A 23,966-nucleotide genomic window follows, 5' to 3' on the forward strand; every position below is an offset into this window, starting at 1 on the left:
GGCGTCAAGTGGAAATAACCAGAGGACCCCCCCCACCCCGCCCCCGGAGGGCAGACTGGAATCCACCCAACAGCCTCAAGAATGGGAGAACCAAAGAACAAGATAACATCTAGCAGCACGGAGCCGTCAAGAATGTGCTATCTGCTGATTGATTCAGCAACAGCGTGTTGAAGCAATTCCCATAGACTGGCATAGGAAGAAATTCCTATAAAAATGGACTCTAGAAAGTGAGAACTTTGGGGTCTGATTCTGCAAACCAACTTCCAGGAGCATCAGATGAGCATCTGAAAAGGCCCTGCTCCCTCCTCATGTCCAGGCCACCTGGCCAGTGGCTTGGCATGAGCAACTCTAAGGCTGGTAACTATGATAACAACCTTGCAGAACCTGTGGGGGGGGGGAGCTGGGGGGGGGTTTGGCATGAGCAACTCTAAGGCTGGTAACTATAACAACCTTGCAGAACCTATGTGCGTGTGTGAGTGGCTTGGCATGAGCAAGTCTAAGGCTGGTAACTATGATAACAACCTTGAAGAACCTGTGTGTTTGTGTTTGTATGAATGAATGTGTGAATAAATATGAGATTGAATGGAATGTTATAGCTATAACTAACTGCTTACTATGATTTTTTCTGTATTCACAATAAATGTGGTATTTTGCCTTTTTCCCTTTAATAAGATCCTGCTGGTTTTTAATTTATTGGTATAACAAGCACAGGACTGGTCATAGGCCCAATTTTCTGAGAAATTGAGTACCTGTAGTTCCAACTGAAATCAATGAACTGGAAAGGGTTATCTCATCCCTATTCACCATGTGCACACAGTGCAGTCTGTTTTCTTATTGCTAAAGTTATGGTCTCATCTAGTGGTTAAGAACATAAGAATGGCCATACTGGGTCTGACCAATGGCCCATCTTTCCCAATACCCTGTCTCCAAGAGTGGCCAGTACCAGAGCTTCGGGGGGAGTGTACAGAATAGAGCAGTTGGAATGATCCACCCCCATTAGTCCCTCCCAGCTTCTGGCAATCAATCAGAGGCTAGGGTCCTCCCAAGCATGGGGTTGCATTCCTAACCACCTTGGTTAATAGCCATTGATGGACCTATCCTCCATGAACTTATCTAATTCTTTTTAGAACCTAGTAATACTTTTGGCCATCACAACACACCATGGCAATGAGTTCCACAGGTTAACTGTGCACTGTGTGGAAAAAGTACCTCCTCTTGTTTGTATTAAACCTGCTGCCTATTAACTTCATTGGGTGACCCCTAGTTTTTGTATTTGGGAAAGGGTAAATAACATTTCTCCATTCACTTTTTTCACAGCATTCGTGATTTTATAGATGTCTATCATATCCCCATCCTTAGTCAGCTCTCTTCTAAGATGAATAGCCCTAATCTGTTTAGTCTCTCCTCGTATGGAAACCATTCCATACCCTTGATCATTTTTGTTGCCTTTCTCTATATAGTATCTTTTCCAAATCTAATATATCTTTTTTGAGATGGGCAGACCAGAACTGCACACAGTATTCAAGGTGTGGGCATACCATGGATTTACATGGTGGCATGATTATATTTTCAGTCATATTTTCTATCCATTTCCTAACGGTTCCTCACCTTGTTAGGCTTTTTGACCACTGCTGCTCACTGAGCTGAAGTTTTCAGAGAACTATCCATGATGACTCCAAGTAACAGCAAATGTAGAACCCATTATTATATATGTATAGCTGGGATTATTTTTTCCAATGTGCATTACTTTGCATTTATCAGTGTTGAATTTCATCTGCCATTTTGTTGCCCAATCAACCAGTTTTCTGAGATCCCCTTATAACTCTTCACAATCAGCTTTGGACTTAACTATCTTGAATAATTTTGTATCATCTGCAAACTTTGCCACTTCACTGTTCACTCCTTTTTTCAAATAATTTAAGAATATGTTGAATTGCACAGGTACCAGTACAATTCCTTGGGGGACCCCACTATTTACCTCTCTACATTGTGATAAATGACCATTAATTCCTACCATTTGTTACCTATCTTTTAACCATTTACTGATCCATGAAAGGATCTTCCCTGCTATGCCAGTTGAAAACTCTATCTGCAGCTTCAGACCTGAACCCAAGAGTATGACATCACATACCCTTTCATGCTGTAACATGTAGGTCCCTGGAAAGAAGACAACACCACCAACTCATTTCACAGGGTCAATCAGCATTGAATGTTAATGACTTTTAAATACCAATTAAACTCGGCTGGATTTGAGGCAGTGAGTTTAGTGATGAAAGGCTTCATATCTCACTGCTGGTACTTTAAAATTTCACATTATAAGGAACTGTGTGGCTCAGTTAGAAAACTTCAACAGGACTTCTACAAGTTTTATTTAGTGGTGACAATCAAGTTCAAATTGACAAAAAGAAAAAAAAGCCATTCGTGTTCTGGTAAAACCAAACAAAACCAGCTGAAAAAGATAAAGCGCTTGTATGAGTGGTGTTTAGAAGTTCAGAACCCAAAGACCAAAAACGTGAAAGTTATTTGTGATTGTGAGAGCTTATTCTTCATATCCACCCCTCCATTCTTAATAGTACTTAACAACCCCCCTCACCCTCCCCATTCCAAATCTCTCTCTCACACACTTTCAATTAATCTCGCATCAAATACTAACTATTCAAAACAAGATCATGATGCAACTAGACTAAATTAGCATCAAAAGTTACCCTATTTTTGGCATAATTTCCACTGACTCCTGTATAGAAATATGTTTAGGCACAGTAATGTAATGTTAGGGACTGTTTCATTACTACCCTTCAACACTGAAGGGGCACATTTAATCTTATGAAAAATAAAGCCTTTTGCCAAAGAACAAGTAAACTCATGAAAATTATCACACTTGTTCATCAGAGCAAAGAAGGGTTCATTGTACTTCATATGTCAAAAAGCAAAACAAACAAAAGTCAGAAATACTTCTATGCAGCCGCTTGAATTTAACTGTTCCATACTTTACCTTATGTCAATTCCTCAGCACATCAGCCTCAAAGAAGCAAAGCACTTAAATCAAGAGGGCTTCTGCACATGCTTAACTGAATCTAGCTGACTGTCCACAAACCAGATCTTTGGTGGAGTTTTTTAAAGTTATTGTTTCAGTAATGACTCTCCCAATGTATCATGACTCCTTAGATACTCTTGCTGGCACTCCATACACATGAAGACTAGAGGCAGGGTGTGCTTGGTAATGTGTAAGGAATTCATTCCTTCTGGAGGTCAGCCAGAGCTCTAATTGGTTAACCTTCGGTGCACAGTGCAAGGATCATCTTTTAAGCCAAGTATTTGCTGGAGAGAGTTATAAAGAGGCAGCATCTTCTCTTTTCTTCCTTGTCTGGTTTCTCTGTCTAGGTAGTTAATCAGAGGGTCAGTTCTGCTACTCACTGAGGACAGACATAAAACTGAAATTTGTTCTTGTTTGTGATGCACCCAGATGCTATGGCAATAGGTCCTTCTCAGTTAGTAAACTAAATTATGATGATAACAAGAGCAGAGAACTAACAATTTACAGAGCAAACAAAATTATAGCACCAAAATCAATGAAGTCTTCAGTAAAGTTACAAAACGTGCTTTCTGCATTTTATACCTGATGCAATGCTCTGGAAGGAGGAAAGGTTACCTCTGTTTGGCATCATGTTTTTTCTTCTATAGCATGGTTAAGACAAAGTTAGTTTGAATCACCCAGGTAAATTTTGACCTGCAAGTAACAGAAGAAAAAAATATTTTAATAATGCAGAAACTTTTTTAAAAGGCATTTCTTAAAATGCACAACTAAAATGAGTTTTTCACAATATTCTCCTGATTGACAGGAACACTACCAACAGCTGGAACAGAAATGGTACAAAGATGTTTGAATGGATATATCAAATATACAAAATAGGGCTCATCAACATTTTGGTTTATTGTTAGGCTTCTTTTGTCAATCTGAAAGTCCATGTAACTTCTTTATGGTTTTCTCCTGTTCACACAAAAAAATTGTTAACCTCTCTTTTTCCTTTAAAAGAGAGAATATGCCTAGTCAGTAGACGGGACTCCTGGGTTCTATTTGCAGCCCTGTCTATCTTTCCTTTAGAAATCGTAAAAATTGTGAATACTTACCTCACCAAGGCTCTTTTGAAACATTTAATGCATGAGTCTTCATAAAACTCTCAGACAGATGGGAAAAGTGCTATAACAGCATTATCAGTTGTGACAGGACAAGGCCAGATGGCTATAGAAAAGTAGTGGGAGATAGATATATTAGCTCCAGGCTAAACAAATCCCTGGTACCAGGTTAAGTGAAATGGAAGCTGCTCCCGGTCACTTAAGACACCTGGGGCCAATTAAGAACTTTCCAGAAGGCAGGGAGAATGCTAGGTTGATTGGGACACCTGAAGCCAATCAGGGGCTGGCTGAAATTAGTTAAAAGCCTCCCAGCCAGTCAGGTGGGTGTACCTGTCAGGAGTTGTGGAAGGAAGTTGTGCTGTTGGAGAGGCTGAGCAGTACACACCATACCAGGCACAAGGAAGGAGGCCCCAAGGTAAGGGTGAAGTGGAGCTTGAGGAAGTGAGGGCTGCTGTGGGGGAAGTAGCCCAGGGAATTGCACATGTCATGTTTCTAAAAGGTCAGCTACCACAGCTGATACTATTAGGGTCCCTGGGCTGGAGCCTGGAGTAGAGGGTGGGCCTGGGGTTCCACCCCACCACCTTTGCCCCCCTGATTAATCACTGAGACTGGGAGACAACAGACCCTGTGCAAGGAAGGATAACTTCTCCTCACCTCCCTCGCTGGCTTATGATGAAAATGGCTCAGTAGACTGTGACCCTTGTCCCTAGAGAAAGAAGGGTTACGTGGAGGGTCACAGTGAGCCTCTGAGGCTAGCGAAATCTACCAGGAAATGCGGGACCCACGGAGGCAAGGGCAGAGCTTTGTCACACAGTATAAAAATAAACTTGAACAGACTTTTATGCCAGCAGCCCTGCAATCACACACAAACATATATCAAAACAGGGTGCACAAGCCAAGATATAGAAAATATTTTAGGAAGGACAAATTTCCATCTCAAGCTTCTAAAGGAATTAAACCATAGGGGAACAACAAAGACTGTTTCATTTTTATTAAAAAATAAAAATCTCTGGATATGGTTAGGGTGACCATATGTCCCATTCTGGCCAGGACAGTCCTGTTTTTAAGCTCTGTCCTGGCAAATCCTGACTTTTTTGAGAAAAATGGGCATTTGCCCCATTTGCTCTTCCCAGCTGATCAGCTGGCAAGAGCAAACAAAGAAATGCCCAGTTTACCTAAAAAGTTTGACGCAGCCCTCCCCCCCACCCCCAGTGGGGGCATGGAGGAACATTGAGGGAGGGTAGCAATGCGAGGTGCTGGGCATGAAGCTCTGGGGGAGGGGAGGGTGTCAGTCCCAGTCACTAGTGGTGCGGAGCTCGGGGGCATCAGCCACTACTGCGGGCAGCAGGGGGCTCGGCCCCAGCCGCGGGTGGCAGGGGCACAGAGCTCAAGGGAGGTCAGTCCCAGTGGCTGACGGTGCGGAGCTTGGGGGGAGATCAGCCGCTACCATGGGCGGTACGGAGCTCAGAGGCACAGAGCAGTGGCATGGGGCACAGAGCAGTGGGGGGTGGCTCTGGCTAGCCCTGCAGGTGGGGGTACGGGGGGCAGCTTGGGCCTGGCTGTCCCATTTTTACTTTAGAAAGTATGGTCACCCTAGATATGGTTACAAAAAACCCACAAAACCCCCAGCTTTTAACAGGAGATTTCCAGTGTGCAATCCTTGCCATTAATTAGAGATCTAAAAATAAACCAAAATTAATATGGGAAGTGTCAAGTAGGCCCTTGTGTAATAAGGAAATGATAATAAAATGTCTTTTTTTAATTAATGCAACTGTGATTACAAATGAGTGAAATAAAATCCTTTAAAATACTTAAGAACATAAGAATGGCCCTACTGGGTCAGACCAAAGGTCCATCTTGCCCACTATCCTGTCTTCCGACAGTGGCCAGTGCCAGGCGCCCCAGAGGGAATGAACAGAACAAGTAATCATCAAGTGATCCATCCCCTGTCGCTCATTCCCAGCTTCTGGCAAACAGAGGCTAGGGACACCATTTATGCCCATTAAATGACAATATGAATGTTGATTGGTTTTACGTTTCTGCCATTTAAAAAAAAAAAAAGGGTTGCAGGAGACAAGCAAAGAATAGAGGCAGCTGTGTAATGTTCTCTATAGACAGGCAACCTGTCCAACTTTAATAGTCACAAAATATGGTGTCTCAGTTGTCTTTGTACAGTATTTGCTTGTCATTCTTTCGTACATTATCTTCCTGGCAGTGAAGCACAGCAAGCAATCCATGGCCTTCCACAGAGGCCTTTGTCTTCTCCTACCTTCTATCATGTTGCCCCATACAACTTGGAATATTCTCTCCCTTCTTGTACACCCAGTCCCCTTCCCTCTCCTCTGTCATAGCCCCTTTTCTAAAACTCACTTCTGTGACTCATTCCTGTACTGACCCCACTGATGATGCTTTTTCTTTAGTGAGTCACCTCCCACCCCTTCTGCGGGTGGAGAGTTTTTGCTCCATCATAGATCTCTCACTGTGCTAAGGAGGGAGCTGCCATCCTGCTGTTTTCTTGAAAAAACTACCAGCTTTGTTGCTTCAGGGATCAAATGATGGAAGAGATAGCCAGCAGGACAGTGGGGTGGGAGGAGGTATTTTTTCATATTCTCTGTGTATAAATAAAGTCTGCTGCAGTTTCCACGGCATGCATCCGATGAAGTGAGCTGTAGCTCACGAAAGCTCATGCTCAAATAAATTGGTTAGTCTCTAAGGTGCCACAAGTCCTCCTTTTCTTTTTGTGAACACAGACTAACACGGCTGTTACTCTGAAACCTTGTACCCCCGTAAATGAGTGCCCTCCCGAGTCTTCCAGAGAGCGCTTAAGCCTGGGTTTTAAACTTAATACATTAGTTTAGTGTTATTGTGCCACTGAGAGTTTACTGTCACGTTCACCCCCCTGTGACCTCTCCAGGGGTTCTTAAAGGAACAGAAAGGATTTTTCTCTATTGCCTCTATCTCCCAGCTCCCTCAGCATCCCCCTTCCGTTAACTGTCCTTACTCAAAGTGTCCATGTTGCAGACGCTCACGAGCAGGAAAAGGGTTGACCTTGCTACATCTGCACCCCATCAATCTTTCAGTCCCTCGGGGAGCTAATAGAGTATCATGTGCAGTGCTCCCAAGCCCCTACCAACTGCCTGAGAACAAAGCAGAAGACTAAGCATTCAGTCCCATTCTCCATGGCAACATGTAATCACTGTTGATTTTTAGCTGGCTAGGTTTCTAGTTAAGAGATAGGGTCAATTTTTAACTATTACTAAAACATACTGTAAGCCAATTAGTCTCCACACAGTTCTCCTTACAGTGCAAGAACTTTCCCTGCTGCTGCTCCTACAGCCTTCAGTATCATTCTCCATTTCCTTAAGCATCTCAGCCGAAAACTTGTCTTAACCCTTGCCCCAACGTTTAAATCCTATTTAGCTCTGTAATTGCATTAATATCTTGGGGCACTGTTTGTAGGAAAGGCAGTATTAACAAAACTTTATTCCACTGTAAATATACTTTCTGTAAAGAAACAAGTTCTCTCAGCATATACAAGCTAACCACATTTTAAGAACCTGTGGCATGGGCAAATAGTCCTTTCTTTTCCAATGGCCATACAAATTACAAGCATATCACAAGCCAAGGAGAACTGGCAGTGATGGAAAACTCAAAACTCACATATGGTGCACATCTGATGCTCACACAACAGTGAAAGCAATAGGTATTTTAACTTCCCAGTATGTGTTCAATTTCTTATCAAAGAGCAGAATTACATACATTTATGACAATATTTTACCACCCAAAAAATATAATTTATATTTACCAATCAGTGAAAGGAAAAGATGGAAAACTAATAGTGGAGTAGGGGACAGAAGCACTACAGTTGGGGAGCGGGTGTTGGGTTTTTTGGGGGGAGGGTTAAGAAAGATTTTTAAGTCACAACTGCTTATACATTCTAAAATATCTGTAGTGCAGAATTTAAAAGGTAAACTGAAAAGGAAAACAACATAAGTGAGCTTGTTCCTATTTTAGCTGCATTGTGATGTATGAAATCAGCCGATAAGACTTTTGTTAAAAACACAGAAAAATCTGCTTGTTTTTGTATTTGAAGTTCAGGTCTTACTTCCCATGAAGACTCTATGACAATCTTGTAACCAATAAAAATTGTATATGACAAGAGATTGAACACTGAGCAACCAAGAGGGGAAGTGTTTTCAACTGTTTGAATGAAACAGTTGAAAACATTTTTTGTTTATTTTTGTGAATACCTAATTTATTTCCATTGCCTAATAAACAAGCAAGAGAAAGAATGTAATGTCTTTGTTAAAAATTACGTGTCACACTATCTCAATTCAGGTTTGAGAGTTCTCAACACACATCTGTGTTATCACCTCCCTCAAGAAGACCTCTAACAAAATCAGATAACCCAAACTTGACATTTCTGCTATTTCTAGTGTAAAAGCACAAACTAGAAAAATTAAAAACAAAACTCTTCAGGCCTGCTTAATAAAAAAGAAAAAAAAAAAAGCACAATTATAAAAAAATCTTTTGCATGTCATCTTTAAGGATTTCATTGTGTTTACTGTTTGTATATAGAAATTACAATGGAGAATAAAATAAAAATTCACTTTTTAGAGATAGTATTAGTATATATATAGCTATCACCTGATTAAACCTGTCTTTTTCAAACGTACTTTATGTTACAAATCAGGTAATGCTGCGAAATATAAACTTTTGGGAAAATAATTAAATGAATAGGTCAAGAAGCATAGTTTATTGAATACAGTCATCCACACATACTCAGATTAGTTATTTACAGCCTGATCCAACTTCCATATAAGTCAATGGAGTCCAACTACCATTAATGAGCATACAGTGCACTCTGCCTTGTTTGTTAGGAGACAAAGTGATTTCATCTGGGACTTACAAAGTCATCTGAAGTGCACAGAATCAGCTTTAGGACTGAACTCTCATCTTTACGTTGCCCAAGCCAAACTTTTAAGTTTTGTTTTATTAACAACCATCAAACGCAATGATTCACTACTCAAACAGGCTCTTACTCTAACAAAACAGTCCAGTTATAATTAGGGTGACCAGATGTCCTGATTTTATAGGGACAGTCCTGATATTTGGTGCTTTGTCTTATATAAGTTTCTATTACCCCTGCCCCCACCCCGATTTTTCACCCTTGCTATCTGGTCATCCTAGTTATAATACAAGTATTACTTCACATTTAAAAACTAGTTTATAAATTGTATACCAATATTCCTGCACACCAATTCCACCAATCCACAGAAATGGCTTTATCCCACCCTCAGTTTACAAAACACAGAAATTTGGATGGTTTCTTCTCTCCACATGTGCTGTTCTTCCTCTCATTTACACTGACTGTTTAGCCTCGGAGCAGCTTGTCATGGCTATGACACAGTCTGCTTTTCCAGAGAGTGGAAAGTTTAGTCTTTTATTAACAAATGAATCACAAAGACAAGTCCAAATAAATCTGACAGGGATATCCGATACCATAGATGCACATTTACTAAGCAAGTAATCTTATGAAACAAAGCCCTCAAATTTGACTATCTACTCCAGAGGTGGGCAAACTACGGCCCACAGGCCACATCTGGCCTGCGGGACCGTCCTGCCCAGCCCCTGAGCTCCTGGCCAGGGAGGCTAGTCCCTGGCCCCTCCCCTGCTGTTCCCCCTCTCCCGCAGCCTCAGCGTGCTACGCCACCAGCTTTCTGGCCCGCCACTCCTGCCTGGCTGCATGGAGGCGTGGCTGGCTCCAGCATGGTAAGAAGGCAGGAAGCGGGGGGTTCTGGCGGGCAGTCAGGGGACAGGGAGCAGTTGGATGGGGCGGAGGTTCTGGTGGGGGGGGGGCAGTGGTGTGGATGGGGGCGGGGCAGTCAGAGGACAGGGAGCAGTGGGGGTTGGATGGGGGTGGGAGTCCCAGGGGGTTTGTCAGAGTGCGGGAGTGTGGATACGGGTTGGGGCAGGCAGGGGACAGGGTGGGTTGGATGGGCGTAGGAGTCCCAGGGGGCCTGTAAGGGGTCTGGGGTCTGGATAGAGGTCAAGGCAGTCAGGGGACAGGGAGAAGGGGCGGTTGAATAGGCGGTGGGGTCCCGGGTAGCGGTTAGGGGCGGGGGTCCCGGGAGGGGGCGGTTAGGGGAGAAGGTGCAGGGAGGGTTGGATGGGTCGAGGTTCTAAGTGGGGCAGTCAGGGAGCAGGAAGTGTGGGGGGCTGATAGGGGAGACACAGCCTTCCCTACCCGGCCCTCCATATAGTTTTGCAACCCCGATGTGGTCCTCGGTTCAAAAAGTTTGCTCATCCATGACCTACTCTAAGACTTTGCTGAATTCAATTACTTTCTCACAAAGTATAGTAACTCTCTGGAAAAGATATGTACCCCACTTTCTTCTCATCCAAGTGCTCAATGTAGCTTGAAAGAGTCTCTTTTATCAGCAGAAGATGGTCCAATAAAAGACATTACCTTACCCACCTTGTTTCTCTCAAGATTCCAGACCAGCTTACATTAAAGCCATGGTCTGCTGTAAGCAAAGACAAAAACTTTAGCTTTTCTATCCCTGCCTTCTAAGATAGCCACACATCATCAATACAGTTCAACATGTTCTAACATGTATGGGTTTCTGAATTATTAGACCCATCTCATGGAGAAGATTCTGATTCAAGGTGACAAAGAAGAACTTTCCTGTCTTATAAACATGAAGGATAACTCAGCTAGAAGTCTGGCTACATCGTGAGCAGAGAATATGACTGTCTTGGTTGCAGGGCTTGTTGAAGCACACTCTCTCTCTCTGTGCAACCTCTCAGGTGTCAAGCTTCAAGATTTCATATCTCATAGAATTCCACAGTCCTCCCACTCTGAGACTGGGCCCTGGTCTACAGCACCCTGTGTATCAATTATGCTTTCCCAGAAAGACTAACTGGATCTGTACATCTGTGTTTTTTCCCTTTGGGACTCAGTCATAGAAGCATAGCACTGTAAGGGACCTTATGATGGGGCGGCCGCCCCTCACTGGGATGTAAGGGGTTAAAGCAACCCAGGGGGCGGGCGCTGGGCGCTGCATGGGACACAGCAAATAAGGAAAAGGCTTGTAGTGCCAGCCAATTAGAGGAAGGTTTATTGGAGGAGCCAATCAGGGCCAAGTTGGCCCATATAAGAAGGGACTGCTGAGCAGAGGGGGAAGCAGTAACTCCCTGGAGTTTGAGGGAGGAGGGCGGGCGGGCGGGCGGGCTGGCTGGCTGGCTGAGAGGGTTAGAGCACCATGGACTGGGCAGGGTCAGCAGAGTAGGAGAAAGCTCCAGGCTGATGGCTGCCAAACTGAGGTCCTGATACAAGGGCAGAGACAGTGCTGGGACCATGGGAGAAGTGGCCCAGGAAAGAGATGGTGGAGTTGGAGGAGGGACAGTAACTGGCTGCTGGCAATAGGGACCTGGGTTAGGGCCCGGAGTAGTGGGTGGGCCCAGGCTCCCCCCACCTCTCCCTTGCCTGCACTGGCCACTTGAGGGAAGTGGCCTGTGTGTAGACTGCAGTCTGCCACTGAGACAAGTGGCTAGAACCTGGACTTCAGATTGCCATTGAGGCAAGTGGTTGGACAGAGAACTGTCAGTCCCCTGGAAGTGGAGAAAGAACCCGAGTGGGGCACAGCCGAAGGGCTGTGTCCAGAAGAGGATGACCCTGTCCGGGGTGTGACATGGGTCCTGGATGTGAGACAGGAGTGAAAACAGGTGAGACTCCACCTGAGGAGGGTGCACTGGCAACCTAAGTGAATTCCTGTGATGGCCAGCAGGAGGCGCCACGGTAGTGAGTGACGTGCCCAGTTACAAACTTTGAGAATTCATCTAGTCCAGTCCCCTGTCTGTGATCAGTAGAGAATATAGTGACCAAACAGCTTCTTTAAAGTATTATTTATTTTAACAGTAAGAATAACAGTCTGTATACATCTACCTTGATCACATTTATAATGTGCAAACAGAATAAAGTCTAGATCAAGAATATATATAATTGGTGCTCTAAAGGGGCCACTTTCAGAAAGCTGAAAACAATTATAAGCCATATCAGCTGGGAGGTACAATTTAATCACAAACATGTGAACAATAATTGGGAATTGTTTAAGACTAATCTACTAGATGCCCAAAAAGCCACAACTGAGGAAGGCCATATTGGTTAAAAAATAACTTGGTTTACAGAAGCGAAAGCAACTCTAAAAAATATAACAAATGGAAGAAAGGGGAAGTTGATAGTAATGAATATAAATCAGAAGCTAGGAATTGCAGAAAATTGATAAGTGAAGCAAAGGGACACAAGAGAACTTCATGGCCAGTAAAAACAACAAGGAGTCCTTGTGGCACCTTAGAGACTACTAAATTTATTTGGGCATAAGCTTTCATGGACTAAAACCCTCTTTATCAGATGCATGGAGTGAAAAATACAGTAAGCAGTATATATATTACAGCACATGAAAAGATGGGAGTTGCCTTACCAAGTGGGCGGGGGGGGGGGGTCAGTGCTAACGCGGCCAATTCAATTAAGGTGGAAGTGGTCTATTCTCAACAATTGACAAGCAGGGGTGAATATCAGTGGGAAAATTACCTTTGTAGTGACCCATCCACTCCCAGTCTTTATTCAGGCCTAATTTGATGGTGTCCAGTTTGCAAATTAATTCCAGTTCTGCAGTTTCTTGTTGGAGTCTGCTTTTTGAAGTTTTTTTGTTGAATGGCGACTTTTAAGTCTGTTATTGAGTATCCGGAAAGACTAAAGTGCTCTCCTTCTGGTTTTTTAATGTTACAATTCTTGCTGTGTGATTTGTGTCCATTTATTCTTTTGCGTAGAGACTGTCCAGTTTGGCCAGTGTAATTAAAGACAATAAGGAGTCTTTCAAGTATATTAGGAACAAAACAAAATCGTAACAATGGTATTGGTCCATTATTAGATTAAAATGGTAGAATTATCAATAATAATGCAGAAAAGCATATTTACAATGAATATTTGTGTTATATATTTGGGGGGAGAAACAGATATAGTGCTTTAATAAGTGGGCCTAATTGTGAGCTCAACCATGGAAAATGAATGAAAGTTCATAAAACGTCACAATAACCTATGATTACAAGTGTTGAACAGAAAAGATGCAGAAGGGTGACAGGAAAACTGAATTAGTCAAAACAAAAAGGCCTCGTGATTTAATTCAAAGACTGTGTTAGTCATAGCTAGTAAATAAGAGAAATGTGGGACCAAATATCAATGGACCAAACTTGGTATGTCAGAAGTTAGATGGTGAACAATATAAGGAGGGGATGAGCTATTCTACACATCATTCTCTTTGGGGGGGGTCTTTTTTTTAAAAAAAAAAAAAAACACCACAACAACTTTGTCGGGAAAATATGGATGAACAGATAGGAGATTAGGAAGGAGAGAGTTTCACCGTGATGGCTGCCACCCTAACTATCTCCTGAGACCCTCGTATCTACCATAACACCAGTGGGCCTTTGTTATCCTGATCCCAAGGGATGTCCTTAGCCGACTGGGCCAGAGACAATGATCCAGATAACACTGGCACTCCACAGGCTCTGGCCAAATCCTGAACACCGACTGGGATGTGAGACTTCATCATACCACCTTCCCCTTTGTGTCCTTTCCCTTTCCCCTTTATTTCTTCTTTCCTATCCCTCTCCTTTTTCCTTCTGTCTAAGAAAGAGTTTGGCTTAGCCAGCCAAGACTGTATATTTTACAACACTGCTGTAAGCCTGTGACAATAGAGGCAGCTAAATACAATGCCTTAAATAGCAACACTGGAACAAGTTTACCAGGTCTCAAAGTGGCTAATAAGACCACGTGCCAGGCCTGTGTTTTTCCAGCAAGATTCTTGCAAGTGAGCATCAACACCAGAGACACAAGATGCATTTTCTTATCTTTACTGTTCTTTTCATTCTCTCTGTGTTTGTCTTGTTTTGTCTTCTAGGAAATATAATGGGATTTTAACAGCAAAAACAGCTCCAGCCAATCTCAACTAACGTCTCTTCTCCCCAAAAGGACAGTAATTACTATCTTTACCCTCTAAGACTGTCAAAGAGGGGTGGGAAGGGTGTCTTCTAATGACTCTTTCCAGCTAAAGGGATAGGGAATAAAGAATGATCTTAAAATGAAAGCCTTGCTTAACATTTTACATTTCAAATACTATAAATGTTGTCCCCTTTTTTCTGTATCTTTCATAAAAGGTTAAGAAGGATTTTTGGTAATGTATGGTACTGACCAGGCTGAGGTTTCTGCATACCAAACCCCAATCCTTGTTTAATATTGGACAGCGACAGGGTCATATTAACACATTTAACTTTTTGGGCCCATTTATGCCATCTACATTAATCAATAGTAGTGATAGCTGATGATGATACTTTTTCCATTCTATTAGTACCTTAGGAGGATATTCAACAGCAGCTACTAAAGTTAGATATTTTTAAATCCGCAGTTCCGGATAACTTGCATCTAAGAGATTTTGATTACAAAACTAGAATGGTATAAAATTAACATGACACACATTAAATGGACTAAAAACTAGCTAATGGATAGGTCTCAAAATGTAATTGTCAAATGGGAAATCATCATCAAATGGGTGTGTTTCTATTGGAGTCCCACTGGGATCAGTTCTTGGCCCAATGCAGTTCAACATTTTTATCAAAGACCTAGAAGAAAACACAAAATCATTGCTAATAACGTTTTTCAAATGACACAAAAGTGGGGAAGAGATAAATAACAGAGGACAGCTCACTGGTACAGAGCTATGTGAATCACTCCTTGAACTGAGTGCAAGCAAACAATATGTGTTTTACTATCGGTAAATTTATACATCTAGGAACAAAGAATGTAGGCCATATTTACAAAGTGGGAGGCTCTGTCCTGGGAAGGAGTGACTCTGAAAAAAGATTTTGGGGTCATGGTGGATAATCAGCTGAACACAAACTCCCAGGCAGTGCAGTGCTGTGGTCAAAAGGGATAAATAGATCCTTGGACACATAAATGGAGGAATCTTGAGGAGGAGAGAAGTTATTTGACCTCTGTATTTGGCCCTAGTGTGACCGCAGCTGGAACACTATGTCCAGTTCAGCATCCACCCTTCAAGAAGGCTGTCGATAAACGGCAGAGTGTTCAGAGAAGAGCCCCAAGAATGATAAAAGGTTTAGATAACAGCCCTTATAGTGACAGACTCAGGGGGCTCAATCTATTTAGCTTAACAAAGTGAAGGTCAAGGGGTGACTTGATTGCAATCTATATGCAGTTACATGTGGAAGAAATATTTGATAATGGGCTCTTCAATCTAGCAGAGAAAGGGGTAACATGATGCAATCACTGGAAGTTGAAGCTAGACAAATTCAGACTGGAAATAAGTCATATTTTTTAACAGTGAGGATAATTAAGCAACAGAACAATTTATCAAATTTCCATCACTGATTTGTTTCCCCCCACCCCCAAAAGATATGCTTTAGGAATTATTTTGGGGAAGTTCTATGGCCTGTGTTATATAAGAGGTCAGACTACATGATCACGTTGGTTCCTTCAAGCCTTGAACTCTATTAATCTTACCAAACAGCTTACGCTGATGGTAGCTAGAAAGGCCTACTTTCTTCAGACATACTTGCAGGTCCCATATGTCAGACTGGTCCCCCCCCCCCCCCCCAAACAGCTTCCCAAAAATTACTTCCTCTATTGAGGGTTCCTCTTTAAACCAATCAAAGTTCCTCTGTTCTTGTCAGTTCCTAGGCTTTGGATCTTCTGCACAAAACCAGTCCGATTGGCTCAGCAGAAAGTGAGGCCAGCCTCCTTGGAACCAATAGCCCTGCCATTGTTCTGTAGCAACCCTCATGTGTTTGCTCAGGGGTAGCTTATTTTGAGCTATTCTTCTTCCTCTTCCTGCTTGTTTTTCCTTACAGTCTGGTATGAAACTAAACCAATATACTCATATAGTAAACATCCAAAAAATCAGGTAAACATACAGTAATCCATATATTGTTAAAAGCTGCAACTATGGCTACAACTTGAACAGAGAACATGACCACCCCTTTAGAAGAAAACTGCAAGGCTGGTACCTAAAAATCCATCCAAACTCTTCTCCACTCCCCTTTTCCCCCTTCACACTCCCACAAAAAAAACCCCCACAATAGACTAGAACCTTGAGCGACATCAAATGCCCAGATACAATCAGAAGTTTCCTGGAAATGCTCAATGCTTTCTAGGATACAGACTGATTTTTTACATCTGCCTCTGTGGTGCTAATGAGCACAAAGTCTAATTATGTGAGAAGAGAGGTTTTTGGTCTCCAAACCTGGCAATCTGGCACCTTTTGCAAACCCTCAATTAATTCAAAGTATTTTTCAAACCGTAAAGTCAAGCATCCATTTGGTTTTGTGTTAATCAGCTTTGCCACTGTAGAGTCCTTCCCTGGCAATCCTACAGGTTTCCTGATGTGGAACAGGGAGTGGCAGAGGAAGCACCCTTTTTCCTCTAAGGAAATGGCATGTGAGATATGGGAGAAGGCGCCTTGTTGAGACAAAAAGGAACAGCACAATTTTTCACCCAGCTAGGCTTGTCTGCCTGAAGAAACCACTTTTGGATCACATCTGTTTTATCAGAAGTATGGCTTTAGCCATTCCAAAAAGGTGCCCCCAAATTAGGCTTTTTATTTTTCTCTTTATTTTTATGAAAGAAATTGTGCACAAGCATCACACTTTTTGCCAGAAAAAAAAAAAAAAATAGAGCACACTACTTCATAAGAATTGGTGGTGTTGTGTCAGTTGGTTCTGCTATTTCTGGTACACTGAAGAAATACAAACCACATATTAAATTTAATCAGTTCCATGAAAGATGACCATTTTAAATGTGTTTTGGAAAAGGAGTACGTGAATTTCCTGTGGATATTATGGTTCGGTGACTATAAAATTGGATGTTTAAACGTTGACATAAGAGAAATCTTTGTCCGCTGAGGGTGTCCGATTGAAAATTGTTTGTGGCAAAAAGCTAAAGATTTACTAAATAATTAGTAAAAAGAAAAGGAGGACTTGTAGCACCTTAGAGACTAACAAATTTATTTGAGCATAAGCTTTCGTGAGCTACAGCTGTCTCTAAGGTGCCACAAGTACTCCTGTTTTTTTGTGGAGACTAACACGGCTGCTACTCTGAAACCTGTCAATAAATAATTAGTGGGATGCATAGGATAAAGTTAGAATTTAAGGATTTTCTAACTAATATATTCCAAGGGCTCCCAATCTCAACCTTCTTAAGGATTCCATACACCTTGAATATGAAAGCAATAGATTGTATTATTTAATATTTTAATGTGTATGCAAATAACAGATTTCATTTCCTCCCTAATTTGAAGTCATATAAGCCATTGTTTCCCCTGTGCTACTTTAGGTGATTGAGGCCATATGGGGACTTTACATCTCCAGCTGGATATAGTTAATTCATTTTGCACAAGCACAAAACTACCACTAACAAAAATAATACCTTTTAAAAAAACCACAAGTCAAATCCAACTTTTCATGGAGCAAAATGGGGGTGAAAGAGAAGGGCAAGGAATCCCCCAAGTTAAGTTTTATCATCTTCTCCATTTTGGAAGGATTAGTTCCCCATCAGGTAATTGAAATTAAGAATCCACAATTATCACTATGACTTGCACAACTCACCCCAACAATAATATGCTCCCACTGTATTCCTGTGACACTGTTCCATTACATATTTTCCTGTTAAAACTTTGGGTACAGTGGAAAAGCTTGTAAATCAAGGCTTCAGAAATACATTTACCAGTGGCAAGTGGAAGGCTTTTTGTGTTGACTATACGCCTAAGTCCATTTCTGCCAAGTTCCCACAAAAAAAGAAAATGTACACCTCTAGTCCTGATGGTTGTGAAAGAACAAAAATAGACTGAACCTATTTGATTCTTATTCCTTACTCCTCTGGAAGATATACTAGAAAAAGACAGGGAAGCCAACGCTAGATAGATATTCGTAATACTTTTAAGGTAAACTACAGAGGGAAAGGAGGGGGACTTTTGGAAAACAAAATAAATTGTGAATCCAACTTTATACATCATAAAATAAAAAAATAAAAGTTTATCCCTTTACATCCTATCTTAACTGACACCAATAAAGACATTTAAATTCTCCTTTAGGAGTTATATGCATGTGCCTACCAGGTTTAATGAGAGTTTGCCACACAAAGGAGTTGAATAAACCCCAGAATGTATACGCTAATCACAACAGCTCCAAGGGTTTTCTGCTCTTATATTATTATTTTTTTATCCTCAGATGTTCTTGACAATTTCCCCCATCTATTACATTTTCCTCTTCCCACTGTCTCTTATGCACTCTTTATCCTTAATCTAGTTTTCTTTGATCCTATGTCTTTTACTGCCTCTTTGCATCTGTCAGTTTCTTTTCATTGATCAGTTTCCTTCAGCCTCCACTTATCCTAAGAAAATTTCCTTCTTTTATTTTCTTTACCCATTCTCCTAATTTTGTCTCTTTTTTTATTATTCTTGTCCCATATATCTGAGTGCCCCCTCTAGTTTTTATTCCTTATTAATTTTCCAGCATTTTTAGAGCAGCTTACACAGTCCCCCATTAAATGCTTCTCATCAAAAGAGCTTTACAAGCCAGATTACTATAGTTACAGTGATAATGGCTTGAAATTGACAAAATGCACTTTAGCTATTGTGCTCCTTAACTGTGATACAGGTCAATCTTAATGAATACAGCTACATTTTACAAAGGGCTCAGGAGGTTGTTCTGTTAACACACATCCAGCAGGGCAGATGACCATCATGCCAGTAATTACACCATTTGAAATATTTATTGCAGGTAAGAAAACAGTTCAATGCAAATCTCATTCCACCTACAAAGGACGTTTGGGCAGGAAAAAAAGGAGTTCAGCTCGACCAAGTTTACATTTTAAGGCTCCAATCCTGCTTTGCAGTCCATGTGGGCAGAAAACAGTGTGGTTTCAGAGGGAATGACACTCTTCGTTTTGAGGGGACTTTGTGTGGGCACATCTATCCAGATCAGAACTCAGGATCAGGGCTCTCAAGCAGCACCTGGCCTGAATCCCACTGTACAGGGTATCAATTTAGAGCTCTTTATTTAAGACTAAGGGAATCATAGTTGGTTTGAAGGCAGGTATGCTGTAAGTGTTGCCAGTGCACAGCAGAAGTAACTGCTTGTACTGACAAATTAAAATGGAACAAACAAGTATATTGTACTTGCATTAAACACAATAGTGAGTCTTACACCATCACTAGCACATTTTCCACACCTCTTTTCTTGGGATCCTCAAGTGGAAAAGAAACAGACATGCTCTGTGAAATGACAGGTTTCAGAGGAACAGCCGTGTTAGTCTGTATTCGCAAAAAGAAAAGGAGTACTTGTGGCACCTTAGAGACTAACCAATTTATTTGAGCATGAGCTTTCGTGAGCTACAGCTCACTTCATCAGATGTTTGATGAACATCTGATGAAGTGAGCTGTAGCTCACGAAAGCTCATGCTCAAATAAATTGGTTAGTCTCTAAGGTGCCACAAGTACTCCTTTTCTTTATGCTCTGTGAAGTGACTTGTACTCCCCACCCTACATTCTTTGCTTTATTATCCCAGTCTCTGATTTCAAGGTGGACTCCCTATATACATCTGACCCACCCTCTGTTTCTCTCCCCCTAAAACCCCATTCCCAACTCCTCCTGGTGGACTTTGCTCCTTCCCTTCAGTGTCGAAGCAGTATCTTGTATTCCCTTGTCCTTAAAAAAACAAAACAAAACACCTTGACCTTTTCAGCTACTGTTGTTTCTCCTTACTCTATTTTCCCTCTAAGCTCCTTGATAATACTCCTCCTCTAACCACTCCCACTATTTCTTCTCATATTTCCTTAAGATTCACTTGTAGCTTAGATTTTACCTTCTTTCTATTAAAACAAGGGACTCCTCACAAAAATCCCTGGGCATTTCTTTGTAATTAAGTCTAAGGCCCTCTTCATCTTCATCCTCCTTTATTCTTCTGTCACCTTTCCCACAATCCATCATTCCACTGCTCTTGATTTGCTTTTCTCACTTGATTTCTAGGACCCTTATTTCCATGGCAGTTCCTCCACCTCGTGTCCTTCAGGTTCCCCCATCAATGGGCAACCTCAACTAATGATTTCAGCTGTAATTCACCTCACCACTTCCATTATCATAATTTGTATTTATATTACAGTAACTCTTAGAGGAACCAACCAACCATTCCGAGGCATTGTACAAACATAGTGAGAGACAGCCCCCACCTCCAACGAACTTGCAATCTAACTAGAAAAGACAGACAAATAGCGGGAAGGGAACCAGCAGTGAAGTGATTTGCTCAAGTTCACACAACATGCCACTGACAGAACTGGGAATAGAAACTTAGGTCTCCTGACTCCTCGTCCACTGGAGTATCCATTAGGACAAATTGCCTCTCTAGCCACTATCACGCTTACCTTTCTGATGTGTATCTCGGATGTTTCACCAACTCAACAGGGCAAAAACTGAGCTCATCTTTACTTTACCGTAACATCACCCTCTCTGCCTCCTCTTTCAGAGTTATTGACAAGACCACAATATTCAGTCACTCAACTTTGTAATCTTGTTATTATTTTCAACCCCTCCTCCTGTTCCCACATAGGCAGGTGGTCACCAGATCCTGTTACTACTTTCTCCATAACATTTTGAAAATATCCATCCATTCTTCTCTCTCTCACCCCAACCTACCCCCAGCTAGAATACTTGCCTTGGTTACCTCCTCCTTTTTTATCTCCCTGGTTCCCTTGTCACTCTCTTTCAGTGTACCCATAACCTAAAAGCTGAAAGACATCTTCCTTGTCTGCCATTCCACATTGCTTTGCCAGTGCCCTTTAATTAACACCAACAAGACACTATTGTTTTAAGAAGTACCAATTGTGAGGAATTGGACCATGATCAGTGGTCATAAGAGCATGGAGAAGAAGAAACTGGAGTAAGATCTTAAAGTCCATGTTCACCTGTGACACATCAACATTTTTACTCCAGCCTTCAAAATTAAAAGCTCTACAAACTCATTGCATCATCTGACTGCCCCCACTTTCTCCGCATATACCACTTTAAATAATTGGGGCTTTCAGCTAATATTGGTTTAAACTATGATAACTACCTCTTGCACATATGTCCCTCGCCTAGTCCTCATAAGGATCATTTTTAATTTCAAGATGTATTTACACAGTAGAGCATAATACTATCAGGTAGGTAGCTTTTTATCAAGTGTGAAATTACTTAAATGCACATTTACTAAACATATAGCCCTGAAAGCTTTCACTGCAATCCTCAGTACATAAGGTTTACATCCTCCAAGTAGCTTTGAATACCAGTAGGACATCCTCCTATTTCTTTCATGTGGCTGGCAAAACAGAAACATATTGTGCTAAAAAGAAATGTGCAGTATACAGATATACACTGCACTTCAGAAAGGACAGTCTGTCAGTCAGTCAGCATCAAGCTGGATACAGAGCATTTCTCCTTGCCATTCCTTCTCCCCCCAATCATCACCATGCTGAAGCATGGATGGGGACCTAAACAGAGAAGCAAGTAAGGGCCAAGTTTGGAAACAGGTAAAATTGTCTGCCTCCTACCCCTCTCCCCCTGAAATAGAGCATACACGTGCCAAAAGCGGATCATTACATGTTCACCCACGTTCTGAATGGCAATATTACACAGCTGCCCTTGAAGCGGAATAATATATTTGTGTAAGGGGTTCTGTTTCAAAACCATTGCTAAGTCAGAGAGTGTAAGTGCAGTCCACACCTCTGACACTCCACAGCACCTGCCACAAAGAAATTTCTCAGAGCATGTTAGAGTAGCATCCTGTGCTTCTTTTGCTAGTGGGTAGTCTTACAGAAGGAGGCTGGGCTACAAACATAATCTCTGAGGCTGCATCTCCATGGGGACAGTTTAGAACTCACCGCAGCCTTCACCATTACCACTAGCAGAGGTACAACAATGGTGAATTGGGAGTCCGAAATTTGACAGTAAAGATCCAGTTTAAAAGTCATGATTAATTCAAGACGATCAGATTTCATGCTGGATTCACATTCTTTTACTATAACTGTGCCTAAGTAGAACTGCTCACCAACTGAAACCCCCTGCCACGGCCATAAACAGCAGAATGACTTTGAAGGGTTACTGCCACACTGGAGGAAACTTGAAAAAACCAACAGTAAAAAACCAAAGAGTCATTGACTTAGTCTTGCTCTCTGCTATCCCTGCTAATAGGTATGGTACGATATCAGTGATTGAATAAGAGCCTATTTCCTTCCTTCACATCCCAGCTTTGCGTTTCTGCTGGATTGTACAATCAAGACTCCAGCCTCGGTTTATAGCATCCGAGTCTGTTGCTGATAGCACAGATGTAACCGTCTGGATTCACCACACGCTAGGATGAGATGGGGGAAAGCGAGAGGGGAAGCTTTGTTTAGTAAAAGGAAAGTCGCAACAATTTGTATTATCCAACAGAAGAGGAAAAACACACAAACAAGAGAGGAAAAATTACTTCAGTTTAAAGGGCCAATGAGAGGGAAAGGAAGCTACTTTTTATTTATAGTATTGTCATAAACATTTATAAAACCAGAACCTATCACACAATCTCTAAACAACAGGGGTCATCCCCCCCCCCGCCCCAACCAAAGTACCAGCGAAAGATCCTGTTCAGCTCAGTCACTAGTCCTCAGAGCACAGGCAGAAAGCGAACCTTAGTCCATATTCATAGCTGAGGCACTGCCCACAATTTAATGGGTCCCTTTGAGGGCACATGTGACCTTTAAATCAAATGCACCACAAATTATGAGAGGAAAAAGTGGGGACCAGACAGCAGAAAGAGACAAGAGCCTCCCTAAGGACAAACTCCTCAAATCCAGTGGCAGGGGGGCATTTGGAAAGATCTGAGTTTTTAAGGAGGTTGTTTCCCCCCAACAGGAAATCTCCCCTTAGCACCCCTTCCCCAACCCCCTACTCCCAAAAAACCTTAAAAGGCCGCTTGGAGTCTCCTCACTTTGTTTTGGGCGAAGCCCCTTGGGGGGTGTTCGAATGTATGGGGGGGGTGAAAACTACTGAACTGGCAACACTGCGAAACTAGTTGTCCACCGGGGGGGTGGGGGATGACGGAGTTTTAGGGGGTAGGGAAATCCCTGACCCAAACACAAGTATCTCCCTCTGCCCTATAGTCTCTGCTCCCCCCAACCTCTCACCCCCCACCCCCACCCTTTCGTCCCCAGTTCCCCCGCCACACACACACACACACACACAGCCCCCAGCCACCCCAGCTCCTCAGACCCACCGGCAGCAGCAGCAGCAGCGCACCCCGGGGTGACCGTGCCACACTCACCTCCTCCTCCTCCTGCAGCGGCTGCCCCCGGCGCATCCCTCTCCCTCTCCCTCTCCTTCCCCCGCCTCGCCGCCAAGCCCCAGCCGCCGGGGATCCGCCTCCCAGCCCTGCGGCCAGCAGCGCCCGGCCCCCAGCGCGGCAGCGAGCCCGGCCTCCCCCGAGCTCGGGGGCTGCCTCATGCCCGCCCCCCGCCCGCCCGCGCCCGGGCCGGAGGGGCTGGGCTCCCCCTCTGCCCAGCCCTGAAGCCGCCTGCGAGCTGGGGCTGGCGCACGGGAGACGGTGGGAGGGGAGGGAGGGATTGGGAAAGAAATCAAGGCAGAGAGGGAAATGAGGGAAGGAAAAGAAGAAAAGGGAGGCCAGCAAAAGAGGCGACGAGGCAAACAAAGGAGGGAAGGAAAGGGGAGGGGGGTTCTGCTGCTGAAATAATGGCTCC

At 42.7% G+C, this 23,966-nt stretch overlaps 1 protein-coding gene across 8 annotated transcripts in view; it reads right to left on the reverse strand.

Annotated features, from left to right (window-relative positions):
• PHLDB2 (pleckstrin homology like domain family B member 2) overlaps window positions 1-23,630 on the reverse strand; it is a 103,376-nt gene extending 79,746 nt beyond the window's left edge. For 6 of the 8 annotated variants that reach the window (XM_073306059.2, XM_073306041.2, XM_073306010.2 and 3 more), the window contains exons 1-2: window positions 23,534-23,630; window positions 3,617-3,727 (exon numbers count right to left, since the gene is read on the reverse strand). In XM_073306059.2, coding sequence (XP_073162160.1) covers window positions 3,617-3,665 — 49 coding nt within the window. In that variant the 5' untranslated portion in view covers window positions 3,666-3,727; window positions 23,534-23,630. Of the gene's footprint in view, window positions 1-3,616; window positions 3,728-23,485 lie in introns of all 8 variants that reach the window. The other 2 variants (XM_073306021.2, XM_073305992.2) reach the window with 2 other exon arrangements.
• Between the last annotated feature and the right edge of the window lie 336 nt (window positions 23,631-23,966).

This window comes from Lepidochelys kempii, chromosome 1 (assembly GCF_965140285.1).
Source record: "Lepidochelys kempii isolate rLepKem1 chromosome 1, rLepKem1.hap1, whole genome shotgun sequence".
NCBI classification, from domain to species: domain Eukaryota; kingdom Metazoa; phylum Chordata; order Testudines; family Cheloniidae; genus Lepidochelys; species Lepidochelys kempii.